The 14,308-nt window shown below is 38.5% G+C and overlaps 1 protein-coding gene across 1 annotated transcript; it reads right to left on the bottom strand.

The window, feature by feature from the left end:
- Positions 1–7,767: 7,767 nt before the first annotated feature.
- Positions 7,768–12,099, bottom strand: LOC139714304 (uncharacterized). The gene is made up of 4 exons (XM_071626018.1): positions 12,049–12,099; positions 9,484–9,622; positions 8,509–8,601; positions 7,768–7,958 (listed from the first exon to the last, which is right to left on the bottom strand). Exons 1-4 carry the CDS (start codon positions 12,097–12,099, stop codon positions 7,768–7,770), a joined length of 474 nt encoding a protein of 157 aa, XP_071482119.1.
- Positions 12,100–14,308: the final 2,209 nt, after the last annotated feature.

The following is a 14,308-nucleotide window of genomic DNA, read 5'->3' as shown; positions in this document are numbered from 1 at the left end:
GGATTAGCGGCAGAATCAGGAGAGATTATATAACGAGCACTCCGGTAAATGATTATCTAAATTACTCTCTTATCAGCAACTTCGGATGGTACAGTTCACGAAGGTAGAAAGAAAGCTGATATGGGATTATCCTGTTCCATGTGACAATAACTTTGGTGGATTGACCAAATTCATACAACGAGGAAAAATTTATCGAGAATCCGCCAAGTAACAAATACAAAATGTATTAGGTTATAAAAGCTTCATATTGTTTTAATGATGACAGCTTTTGTACTCACTCGTTATTACATATCGTTAAAATTTCGGTAAAAACATTGGCCAATACTATATTAAAGAAAAAAAATCAATAGTAGAAATTTATTTCCACGTTGTGCTGAAGCCAACACGAACATTAGGCGTGTTAGGGGAAAAAGATTAAAGGGGCATTCCAGACGATTTTCATAATTTCACATCATGTAGTACATAAATCGACAGGTCCATGTACAGATGTGTGAAAGTTATTGTAGTTCATAAGCAGAGAAACAATTCTTTGGAAAATCTTAAACAAATTACATTTGACAGTGTTGATGACATAGAGGCTCACATATTTCAGAAATGTAGCAGTGTAATTCCATTACAATACCGCTGGCTGGCAAGTTCACCTGTGTATAATCTATGCATGCCTTCTTTTTGTCCTGCTTCCTTGAGCCGAAATTCATGCATTCTTATGGTGAGGCTGCCATGCCATCATTCTTGTTCATTGCAATTTGTTATAAATTTCGAAAACATTCTTATTCTTCATCACAATCATCATAAGTTCTGAAACTCTGTACTCAGTATGACTAATCTATAGTTGTTCAAATGTAAAAATTTGAAAATCATCGGGAGGTCTCCTTTAATGTTTCACATAAGTTCACTTCTTCTAACTGAAAGACTCATTCCTACAAAGACCTTGACTAAAAAAAAAAAATGTAGTCCGTGCACAAAGGAGATATCTAAAATCGCAAAATCAAATAACATGCTTGTATCCAAGACAATCGAGTTCAAAAGTTGAAGGATCGCACTGCAGCTGATTACTTCCGATAGATATTCAAAAGAAATACCAGCGAATCATTGTAATGATTAAACGTCAAACCAAGGAGGTTCGAGAGATGGATTTACAACTGACTATAATTATTCAATCAGCTGTCAGTTTTCTATGGATGGACGAAAGATTTCCACAGGTGCATTTGTTGTTGTTGTTGTTGTTGTTGTTCATTTTCCATCTGTGAAGATGGCTGGATAGCCCATATTCAGCTATACACTAAGCTGGTCTTCCATGGGGTCCAGTTGGATGTGGGGTGGGACCACTTCACCGGGTTAGACACCCTGCTCTTTGCGATGAATAAATGAAGCGGGATCTTTTACGTGCATGAGCTGTGACTCTCTCAAACACGGGACCTCCAATATATGTCCTATCCGAGGGACAGAGTGTTTTGCCTCTTGCTAGAGGGGACGGTATGTTTACACACAACATTGCTCAGTCCAGACTCGGGTTCGAACCCGGGCCGCGTGATCGTGAGGCAGACGCGCTACCGACTGAGCCAACTCACCGCCCTTTGTGCCTTTGATGTTCGATGCTTGAAGCCGCCATCTTTCTGAGCAATCTGAAGATTCATTTTTAACGCTAACATAATTAACATCGGGTATATGCTGCTCGTTTATATATCAAATGCAATGAAATTTCACCTAATGACAAAGCATATAAAACAAAAGTCAATTCCGTTCGATAATTATGTGCAAAAGTGTAAATCTGAGCTGTATTTTGTGAAAGTGTTTGAAAGTTTACCCTCATGGAAAGCCGGTTTTTTTTTCACTTTTCTCCTTATTTTCGCCAAATGAAACTAATATGGTATCATCTTCAAGTATAGTTCTTTATAAATTAATATGTCAGATTAGCGTACAGACACGTACAGTCGAGTAATTTTGATATCTATTTCAGCAATATTTGAGCAATTTCTATTTGCGCGCCCCCGTGCCTTTACCATTGTCTACCGCCCATCGTTTGTAAGTAGGGATAGCGAAAAGTAATTACCATCACAAAGACATATCTTCCTTGGAAAGTGGCTGGTTATTATGCAATGAGACACGAGTCAATTGTCTTCGCATCTGAGTGGCAGATCCAGTTTGACACATACTTCAAACATTTTTGAGTGGCGGCTTCGAGCATGGGATCAAAGCGAATAAGACTGTTGTGACTCCATTTCTCGAACCTCCTTGGTCAAACTAAACATGCGTTTCTCGAAGATGATGAAACCAACACATCATGAATTATTTACAAAAATGAAATATTGATAATTTCTTTCAACCCTTTAACAACTGAAGTTACACAATAGCTTATGATAAATGGTGCCATGGAAGATACAATATTGCTCTAATTTCGACAACTTTCTGAAATTTAAATCACTACATGTTTATTTTTGTTTACATGGTTATTTTTTGTTTATAATAAGTCACGTTTATTTTCAAGTTCAATTTCAAAACTTATTTCGTTTTCGACAAAAAAAAATTTAGTTATTTCACTTAGTCCAGTGTCCTTTGATAACAGAGAATAAGAACTTGAAAGTCTATAGACTTTAACAATTAGAGAATGGTGTGTCACAGATACAATTCTGAACTACTTTTGTTGAAATTTGACTTCTTTCAAATAACATAATTATAATATTCTATATGAAAACAAAAATGGTAAAGCATAGAATCAGTAAAAAGAAAACGGACGGGCAGTTTCGGGCGTTTTAGGGAGTTAGACAGGCGATTTCGGGCGGTTTAGTGACGAATGGGTTAAACCATATTTTCAATATTCTAAAGTCAGGAACGTCTAAATTGCACTGTACAATTAAAGGGGATGGCTAGTAACTGATCAGTGGGAATCAGTGGGAATGCTGGGGGATGATTGTTCCAATTCTTGTGGGATTCATTTAGGAGTACATTATATATCTATTGTTGTGTGAACATTATTTGCTTCAGAACGGTCTCATATTCAAGTAATGTGCAGTTTAATGTCCCGTCACTGCATGGCACAGGCATGCTAACCTAGAAACATTAAACTGCACATTACTTGAATATGAGACCATTCTGAAGCGAATAATTTCATACAACAATAGATATAATGTACTATTAAATGAATCCCACAAGGATTGGAACAATCATCCCCCAACATTCCCACTGATTCCCACTGATCAGTTACTAGCCAACCTGCAAGCATACTTGCTCCCAAGTTGAAACCAAAGCAGGTCTGATTAAGAGTCGCACCATACAAAGCAGCGGATGAGTCCCCGGTCCGAACCGAATGCCTGTCTGATAGCTTCCCGCGCTCTCCCCGCTGACTTTGAGCCGTGCATGACTCGAGACAGCGATGGTGATAACCTCAGCACAAAAACTGACACTATAATATAAAATATTTTCTCTTTTCTTAATTTCCTTTTGAATATATGAAATATGTGGTGAAGTAGCATATTGATATGATGAGATATTCAAAACGAGAAACAGAGAAAGAGATCTCGTAGATGGGAGTATATGGTAGGCCCCCTACCTCTCGTGTTTTTTGTGGGTTTTTTTTAATGATCGCACTCTCTGTGTCGGTTCCATAGTACGTTATTATCTAATATTTGTATTCTTTCCTAGACGGTTTTCTTTTGGCCTAAGTGACTTCTCTCCGCTTCCTTCTCTTTCATTTCATACATCAGATTGGATGTGTGTTCTCATGCACTGATGTATGCATAAAATATGTCTATACCTGTATTATATATATACCGGGTGTCCCAAAAAAATGGATTTTCAGTACCTTGCGTTCTAAAAGTGATATATTTTTTGACATCATTAGAAAGAGTATTCTTTCCAATGATGTCAAAAGATATATAACTTTTAGACCGCAAGGTACTTAAAATCCACCGTTCCGCTTTTTTTTTTGGGACACCCGGTATACATATGTATACAATGTATAGCATATTATATGTCTATATACATCTGCACGTGTATGTGTATAGTATATATTATAATATATATAATCACATATATATATGAAATATATATGTGTGTGTGTGTACAATAACTTACATACATTTATCGGTATTTAGATGTGTCATTTGTCTAAACATTTATTCATTAAAACTTATTCATCCATGTGGTGCCTTTTTGTGAGTGTAATTGTGTGTGTACGAGCGTGCGTGTGTTCGTACTGTGTGCTTAAATGTTGTTCAACTGTGAAAAATTTGAGTGTATTTTCATTTCACTTCACATATCTCACTTCCTTTCGTCCCCATCTTTCTACATTCAGATAAAATATGTATTATAGTTTCCAACCATTGTGCTTTAACATTGTTTAATTGTTCTTCTTCTTCTTTTTGTTGTTGTTGTTGTTTAAACCAATTTTGCATTGATTTTTTTTTTCAAGAGGCATCCACATTCAACAAGCGTTGTCTTTTCAAAGGGTCACTCCATTTTTGCCACACTAGGCGTTTTCAAATCAGCCCGATGTTTCGAAATAGCGCGCTATTTTCTGACTTGGGAAATTATCCCGATAGCGAAATATCGCGCTATTTGATAATGTTAACACAAATTAGCGCACTAATTAGGCGTTTTCACATCAGCCCGATAAAAATCCAAGCTCGAGATATTTTTCAATTTCCCAAGTCAGAAAGTAGCGCGCTATTTCGAAACATCGGGCTGATATGAAAACGTCTAGTGCATCGCTCTGATCGAGAAAATTTCTCGAGTCCAACTCGGGAAATTTCTGAAATAGCGGGACAGTAGCGCGCTATTTGATAATGTGAAAACGACTCGAGAAATTAGCGCGATGCATCCCATCATGCCTAGCGTGTGTGACCCAATCGATCGAGGCAAACTGCACACAAATCATGAGGAATTTTTGAGAGGGCACACACATTACTGATGCTGTTTTCACATACTCAGCTGTCGAATTAGCTCGAAAAAAAAATCGTGCTAATTCTCCTCGGGCTGATGTGAATAAGAAATGAATTAGCCCGCTATTTCGCAATCGCGAAAAATATCTCGACCTTGGATTTTTATCGGGCTGATGTGAAAACGCCTACTGCATACTGTTCATCGTTCACATTACATACTTCAGTATACTCATTACAATGTGTCGTTACTATAAGGTTTCAATTATTGTTGTGTACTCTGTTCAATAAACATTGCCTCGTTTACATTATTTTTGTCAGGAAAGAAATTATGACGCATATAATGTTCTGGCCAACGGAAATAAACTTGAACTCGAACTTGAATTGAACTACTGATTCATCTTTGGTAATGTTATACGGTTGTAAATGCCTGCATTATGGAAGCTTCTATGGAAGCAATATTTAAAGCTAAATAACAAACACTTTTGCTTTCAAATGTGTATTGCACTTTTTAGCAATTTCACTTCTTCCACAAAAAATATCAAATTTTACACACACACACACACAAAAAAAAAAACGCTAAAAGGACAAATAAATCTTGTGCACTCACATATTTCCAAAGCACCTTATCTTTTATTCACATTTTTTTGAGGAATGGTAGTTACTAACTCAGTACTTTGTGTGAAACATTTGGACATTTTTAATCAAAGGAAATATATAATACTGTATTGTTCAAGCGGACCCTGCTCGACAGGGGTTCACGGAAAATGCACTGCTGAGGCAATTCTTCAAGCCTTCTTTGAACGAGTCTTCAAGCATGCTCTTTCACAAAGACAGAATACACATTACCTGAATGCAAAGCGTCATATTTCTTGGTGTTACCACATTATCGTTACGTTATGTCGTGGATGTATTTTTTTTTTTTTGGGGGGGGGGGAGGGTATTGGATGTAATGATTTCTGAGTTTATTCAATGTGGGTTATTTTCATTACCTCTTGTATTTCATTTTGAGCGCTTTTTGCATGTGTAACCATGTATGCCACCTTATTCATGAAGATTTTCCTCTTTTTTTTTGGGGGGGGGGGCATGCCCAATTTATGGACAATAAATAAATGAAATGAAATATCCCCCACCAAGAAAAACAAAACAAAGACAACATTTAACTCGGAGAAAGGGACACTTTTTTCGCATGTATGTTTTCAAAGTTTTGAGTGAAGAATAATATGAGAGGGCGACTTCCCTTTTTGGGCATAAAATGTGTCCGCTATTTAAATACGATGTACATTTATCGCATTTTGGTCTTCCAAATTATGGTGAGCAGAATATGAGACAAGACTTAGTGTCAGTTTCTTCATCATAAGCACTAACCCAAATAGAAATGGCAGTTTAACTCAGAAGAAAGTACACTTTAGTATATGGTGATATTTTTCTTCAGCCGCCTGTATACTATATGAAACAAAATTTAACATAGTTATGATGCATGAATTTACCATTTATCTTACCACTACTACTTACAGTACTACAACTTTTGCAAGTATCGTAGATTAATGTAAATAATACATGATCTTCAGAGCACTCCACTAGTTATCACGCACAACAAACAACGAATCAGTTCGTAATTAGCTCATGTACACATATTCATGTTCAAACAAAGAATGAGCTTGCGTTTAGGGCAGGTGATCAGAATACTCCATCAGTTGACAATTTAGCAGACATCTATTTCATTGTTTTGTAATGAATACAATAATAGCCTATTTCCTTGTATATTGCGAAATAGTCTTGCTGTCAGGCGAATGTGCTGGCAATCACCATTGAGATAAGGATCACATAAATAATCATTGCATCACAGATGCTTATCTCAGTGAATTTACAAACAAAAATGCCTGTTGGTACAAATGACCCTTTTTTCTGCTCTTGGGCAAAGTGTCTATATTAATACATGATTTGTGCGCATTTTTTGTGAATTGGCGACTGGCTGGAATGCTCCCTATAGGGAGTGGAGAGTGAGCATTGTCAGTGGTCAGTGCTGGTTGTAATAGGGAGCTTAGATTTTCGCGACGGGGACGTTCAAAGGAAAAAAAAAAACATGTTCTGCTCATGTGCAAAACGCGCGTAAAGTGGATCTATTTATAGCTTGTGTCGTCTGAGTTTTTCACAACGCGTTCTGGGCTATTTTTACGTCCGCTCAATTCACGACGTAGAGAGCTACTTCATGCACCCATAATGGGGGCGCCATTTTATTTTTCAGAGGATGCTTCTCGGCGTAATCTAAAGCTACTTTTCAGCACGACGCATGCAGGGGGAGAGAAGAATGTCCAACGCACTCGTCGTCTCAAACGTCCGCGCCGCAAATTCAAAACTCCCTATAATGTATCCACAGACAGGATTAATTACAGTGTATGCACCTTGAGCACTTTACAGAGTGGATTTAGTGCAATATAAGTTACATGTATCATGACTGATGATGATGATGGTGATGATGATGATTACTATCATCATTATTATTATAACCATAATCAGCCCAAGTGCAAGTGAAGAAGAATAGCACGAGGGCTGATTATGCATTTGGAATACATAATTGATTATTGACTGCAATAGTTCATGCAGGTACCATTTGTAATATTAAATAAAGTGTATGATTAACTTAACATTGATTTGTCTATAATATACTATATAGGCTACGGAGATTCCCCGTGTAAGAATAGTTCACGACCGTGAACTGTGACCAAATCAATGTCACGCGGTACCGATGTGACCAAGCATAATATTAGGTATCTTCACTAGCGCAATTCGTATGCCATGCTGAATTATCTGGACGTAGATTTCTTAATATAAGAAACCTGAAAAGCTCATAACCCACTTGTATGGACGATAAGATTGGGTTGAGATGTTATACGACGTAATATACCAGAGTTAAACCCTGGATATCCTCCCCCTTCTCTCTGATGTAGAATCCTCGATCATGACATTTCCTTTTGATGGCGCCCATGTCCGTTTGCTTGATAATGGCGCTCTTTAAGTTCATTCCACCAATTTCCTGCTCGAATTCCTTCTCTCTTACTGTGATGATGATGTGTCCACCTGCACAAAAATAACAACAACAACAATAATGATATAATTTATGATAATGATAATAATAACAATAATGATAATAATAATAATAAAAAATAGATAGATGAATAAATAACAAGCAAAAAAGTAAACACGAAATTAAAAGAAGTCAAACTTCCCGTCTTCATAAGATGATTAATTTTTGTAACATATTGCATTATCTCTGAAACTGCATTTTTAGATAAAACAGGCGGGACACCTGGTTATTCAGGATAGAACATAAGCATATAATTAATTTGCATGTACAGTTGTACTAACCAAGATCTTACCACTTATTTTCAATCCCAGCTCTGTAGTTCCCATGCCCCTAACTTCGTGGCAGCAGAATTTCACGTCATATCATACCAGCACGTTATTGGATAGAATGCTACAGAATGACAATGCTTGTATACAATACCGAATCTTAAAAAAAAAAAAAAGAATACGCTTTTATCTGACCAGACAACATACAGTATGAACTGTGTGAATGAAAAATCAAAAAGAAATGTTACGAACATATCTTAACGACATTTCTACTGACCTGACTTTGTAAGACGAACCATCTCTGGCAAGCAGTCTCCCGTAAGGTGACCGGGTAAAAAACAGCCGGTACTGGACACAACGTCAAAATGATCTATGGTAGGCAAAATGAATAAAAAATCTCATTATGTTCATGTTATAATTCCATGGGGGTTTTTTCCCCTTGTTCAGCGGCATGATACCTTATTTAAATTATGACAACACTGAAAAAATAAATATTCTTAATTGTATCGTACGTCCTCTGTCTCAACGAAATTTATTCACCTGAATTCTAGTGGAGATGAGAATTTGGCTTTGATTTTTTTTTTTGTCAGATACCAAACATATCAGATACCAAGAAACCATTTACGAAATAGTACAGAGCATACCATTTTAAGTTTATTCGATGAAAATGGGTTTTGGATTTGCTGAGACTTCCGAAAACAAAGTAAAACAAAGCGATCCTAATTAAAAGTGGTTCCCGCTTTTCATTTATATGAATACTCTTTTTGATATCTCAGCCAGTTTAAAACCGACTTTCATCAAATAAACGTTGAACCCCTCTTGGAATTACATACTCTTTCATATTTCATGTAAGGTTTATCATTATCTCCCCCAGAAATATTAGAAAGTTAGGTTCCAACCAAAACTTTGCGCTCCCTTTAAAAGAGTGATTGAGAGCAGCCGTAGTTGCAGTGTTACTGTCAGGTCAGCGTTTAAAATGGATAGGCATTTATGCTTTATTATTAACAAAATTGTTATGCAGGCAACGATACTCGTTCATTCTCAGGCATATTTTATGCAACTTGATGCAGAATGTAGGATACTCCCAAACACGCACTCAGACACACACACTCAGCACACACACACACACACACACACACTCACACTCACACTCACACTCACACTATTTTTTTTTTTTGTTTTTGTCTTTGATTTTTCTTTGGAGCGATATGTTATCATTGATTATACTCTTATAGCGATAATCCAGTCATACCGTCTGGGACGTCTATCGGCCGATTGCCGCATATATCTGCCTGGAATGCTTGTCGGTAGGTTCCCTTCTCTTCGGCTACCCTCAAGGACTCTGCCGATACATCTAGCCCATAGATATTGCGGTATCCGCTCTTGTAAATCTGTTGGAAGGAGAGAAAGTGACATATACTCAGCCGTTCACGATCATGAATTTGCACGTCATTTTTGTTTTGATAAAAAGGAGCACTGTATATGGAATTTATGCATATATATATATATAGTTATTTCTATTTCAGTGAATGTGTTCTTGAGATTTAAGACTCATTTTCCTTCATCGCTGTCGGAACTGGATGTGTTAAGCTGAAATTGGGAAGAGACCCCCCCCCCTTCCCCCCCCCCCCCCTTTAGTTGCGAACAAGTGCAGGTGGACTTCGATTAAAGAAGAGTGCCATCAGACGAACAGAATGGTAAATGTTCAGATGTTATCACATCAAAAAGCAGGACGTTCTGGAATTCTGAAGTCAAAAAAAAAAAGTTTGCAAACAAAATATGAAAGGGAGTTTTAGATTTGCGACGCAGACGATTAGACGACAATTGTTCTGCCCGTTTTCTTCTTTCCATGCTTTGTGTTGCAAAATAGCTTCAGATTACGCAAGGACGCAAGTATACAAAGTAAAATGTCGCACCGATATGATATGATCGGTGCGTCAAGTAGCTCTCTGCGTCGTGAATTGAGCGAAAGCAATAATGGCCCAGAACGTGTAGTGAAAACTAAAAAAAAAAAAAAAAAAAAAAAAAAAAACGTTTCACAAGCAATTTTGCGCATGGGTAGAACATTTCTTTTTCCTCTGAACGTCCCCGTGGCGAAAATCCTAAAGGGATTTTATACTGTAGTTTTGGTTGAAACCAAACTACAGGTTTCTAACGTTTTTGTTGAGATAATGAGAAACCTCTTATAAAATATGAAAGAGCATGTCATTCCAAGAGGAATTCAACGTTTATTTGACAATAATTGGTTTTGAAATGGCCGAGATATTAAAAAAAGAGAGCAATCCTACGTAAAAGTGGGACCCATCTTTCATTACGGTAGCTTTGTTTTACTTTGTTTTGGAATGTCTTCGCCATTCCAAAACCAATTTTCATCAAATTTCGAATTCCTCTTAGAATGGTATGCTCTGTAGTAATTCATAAGTGGTTTCTTGGTATCTCTCAACAAGTTGGAAGCCCAATACTCATCTCAACCCATACTATACCATGTACACCCCTTTAAGTTCCCTTTTGATATTGAAAGCCACCTTCATCATGAGACCATGGCACGGTAAATAAGACATTGATAATAATAATACAGATGACAAAGTAGAAATAATGAAGTCTTTAAATCCAAATGACTTTGAAAAACTACTAATAAAAGAAATAGTAACGATACCGTAGAAAAAAATATCTCAGATGTCAAATGTAATTATGTTTGTGTGTACGTTCATTAGACAGTTGAAAACGGTGACGGTTGTTTGTGGAGGGCAACAAGAGGGCGCTTTTTGGGCAAACGGCTGCACGTCACGAGACCGACACCCACGAGTCATACAGCCTACGACCTATACAGCCCACGAGTCATACAGCCCATGAGTTCGACACTAAGCAAACAAGGTCCACGAGACCGACACATTAAACTCCGTGTTGTATCAGTCAAATTTGTAAGCTGTTTTACCTAGTGTCGGTCTCATGGGCTTTATTTGCCTAGTGTCAAACTCGTGCATGGGCTGTAGGACTTGTGGGCTGTACGACTCATGGGTGTCGGTCTTGTGGGATGACCCCGGGCAAACGCCCTTTAAGTGAAAATAGGTAATGATCACTCTTGTGGTATAAGGCGGTAAGTCAATTGCTTCATCTGAAGGCACATAATCCAGTTTCAGTAATCTTTATGTGAAAAAGAAAGCGCATTATTATAGGTTTCATGCTGTCAACCTGTCATACCCGTATTTCATATAATAGGCCTTCTTTTAAAGACACTGGGGAAATACTAAAAACCAGGAGGTTGTTGATAGAACAAATTCCAGAGAATCGGAAGTCCCCCAAACATGATGTGATCTTTATCTAGGGGAGAATTTAGGTATAACCACTCTTGTTTCAGTTTGTCCATTGCAGCTCGCTCAACCACGGAATTTCAAGGTTTCATTGGATTGATGATATCTCATATACCATCTGTCGATGAAAAGGCCAGGCAGGAAATTTTGTATTCCGTTGAAGCTCTTGGATACTTATTCATGTTCAACAGCTGTCTGATAACCACAAGCTACCTAAGATATGGAGGCGGGCAAAGATTGTGGCTATCCTGAAGCCTGGCAAAGATCCTGCCATCCCGAAGAATTTCCGACCCATCTCTCTGCTCTGTCATACATACAAACTGTTTGAGAGACTACTCCTGAATCGCATGGCACCCATTATTGATCAGCAGCTGATCCTGAGCAAGCGGGTTTCAGACCTGGAAAGTCCTGCACAAGCCAACTGCTTAACCTAACCCAATTCATTGAGGATGGTTATGAGAAGGACTCATAACTGGTGCTGCTTTGTTGACTTATCTGCAGCTTACGATACAGTCAACCACAGAGTACTCGTGCAGAAGCTGTACAAGATTACACATGATGCCAGAATGACTTCTCTGATCCAAAACATGCTGGAGAACAGACGCTTCTTTGTTGATCTCAGCGGAGATCGAAGCAGATGGCGCAGACAGAAAAATGGGCTTCCGCAAGGCAGCGTTCTTGCTCCACTCTTGTTCAACATTTATACAAATGATCAATCCATCCACCAGAAGACCAGGAGCTTCCTGTATGCAGACGACCTGTGCATAGCCTCTCAGTCCCAGTCATTTCTGGATCATGAAAGAACGCTAAGTGAAGCACTAGAGGGCCTGACCACCTACTATGCTGTAAACCATCTTCGGGCAAATCCAGATAAGACTCAAGTCAGTGCTTTCCATCTCAAGAGTCGTGATGCAAACCGCAAACTGAAGGTCCACTGGTATGGCAAGAGACTAGAACACATAGACAAACCAGTGTATCTAGGAGTCACTCTAGACCGCACTCTCAGTTTCAAGGACCATGTCAGCAAGACAAAGGCAAAGGTGGGAGCCAGGAATAACATCTTGAGAAAGCTGGCAAACTCCAAGTGGGGAACAGACCCAGGAACCATCCGTAGCACTGCCCTCGCCCTGTGTTACTCTGCAGCCGAATATGCATGCCCTGTCTGGGGACGTTCCTCACATGCCAAGAAGCTGGACCCTGTTCTAAATACAGCTTGTAGGGCCATCTCTGGTTGTCTCAAGCCTACCCGAATTGATGACCTCTACCTGCTGTGTGGAATTGCCCCTCCTACAGTCAGAAGAGATGTATCTTCAAGAGTGGAACGCACAAAACAGGAAGATGACAGTCGCCATCCACTTTTCCAGCATGTTCCCCCACCAAAAAGGCTAAAATCCAGGAAGAGTTTTCTACACTCAGTACAACCCCTGGATGGCAATCCCCAGAGCTGCAGGATAGAAGCCTGGTCAAAACATCTACAGGAGAAACCCCATAACCTCTCTTTTGAGCCAAAGGAATCCCTCCCAACAGGTGCCAATGAGCCATGGCAAAATTGGCGCTGCCTGAATCGCCTTAGAACTGGAGTTGGGAGATGCAAAGCCCTGATGCAGAAATGGGGATACAACCATGATGGATCCACAGAATGCGACTGCGGGGAGGCTCCCCAGACAATGGAACACCTACTAAACTGCACCCTGCTACAACAACCCTGTACATCACATGATCTCCACGATTACACCCCATGTGCCAGAGCCTGTGTTCTGCAGTGGCTGGGAAAAGTGTAGCGACACGAGAGAAGATGTGAACCAGGGCAAAATTTCAAATATAATCAACTGCCGTTTTTCCTTTTAATTTTATTTAGTTTTATTTCAAATGCACACATTAAATCTCTTTAAAAAAAAACCTTTCCTATTACTTCAGTAAATGGTATGGATCCTGGTATAAGCTTACCACATCACCCACGAGTCCCGTTCCGCAGCCGACATCAAGAATCGCAGCATTTCTGTCCGGTACTGTCCTGAGAATGGCCATTAGTGTTTGTATTGGACCATTGTAAGCCATAGATTTGACCATCTTGAACATGCAAGAAAAAAAAAAACAGAGACGAGGGATATAAAAAGGCAAAGATGGTCTTGAATGCCAGCTAAAAATCTTCAGTCTGCATGACTATAGTCATAAATACGTCACTACAACATAATACGCTTTTCTCATGTTTATTTGGAAAGAAGTGACTTTATGACGCACCTCTGACTAGTATTAATATTGACTAGTACTAGTATTGACAAATGTTATTCTTTGCTATCTATGTATCATTCCTTCAAACGCATGTCGAATCTATATTTTTTGTACATTCTGTTGAAAGAAGTGAAAATAAAACCTTTGAATTGAATTGAATTGAATTAAGGATATAGGGTTAAAAACCTTGGGGAGATTAGAAATTACAAGAGATTACAAAATTACTAATTCGGCATCATTCAGTTTAACAAAGAAATGAGAATTTACTCAAAGTGGTTCGGCCTCTTAAGTAGGTCTACAGTGTCTACGGTTGGATTTATTCAGCCATACTTTTTAATTTAAATCTTTGGGATTACAAAGTGATCGGCTGACCACATGCATGCACACCAAAAAATGATGTGGCCCACACTGGTGCCTTTGCATCTTTGTGTTGTCTTTTATAGTCATTTCCCTAAACACTAGATACTCTGGTAAGACCGCTAATTATAGAAAGCTAAATTTATCATTTTTTTTTTCTTTTTGCTATCTTTTTAT

This window comes from Diadema antillarum, unplaced genomic scaffold, assembly GCF_040938485.1.
Source record: "Diadema antillarum isolate AM-2024a unplaced genomic scaffold, OU_Dant_1.0 seq00002227_RagTag, whole genome shotgun sequence".
Taxonomy (NCBI): Eukaryota; Metazoa; Echinodermata; class Echinoidea; order Diadematoida; family Diadematidae; genus Diadema; species Diadema antillarum.
Note: the sequence above shows the minus strand (reverse complement) of the source record. Positions and strands in the feature narration are given on the sequence as shown.

Excerpts from the sequence above, each read along its gene's own strand:
- LOC139714304 (XM_071626018.1), bottom strand. The coding sequence starts at position 12,099 with ATGTGTAATCTTGTACAGCTTCTGCACGAGTACTCTGTGGTTGACTGT. Across the intron at positions 8,602-9,483 it reads GCCGATAGACGTCCCAGACG|ATCATTTTGACGTTGTGTCC; the intron begins GTATGACTGGAT and ends TGCCTACCATAG. Across the intron at positions 7,959-8,508 it reads GGTTCGTCTTACAAAGTCAG|GTGGACACATCATCATCACA; the intron begins GTCAGTAGAAAT and ends ATTTTTGTGCAG.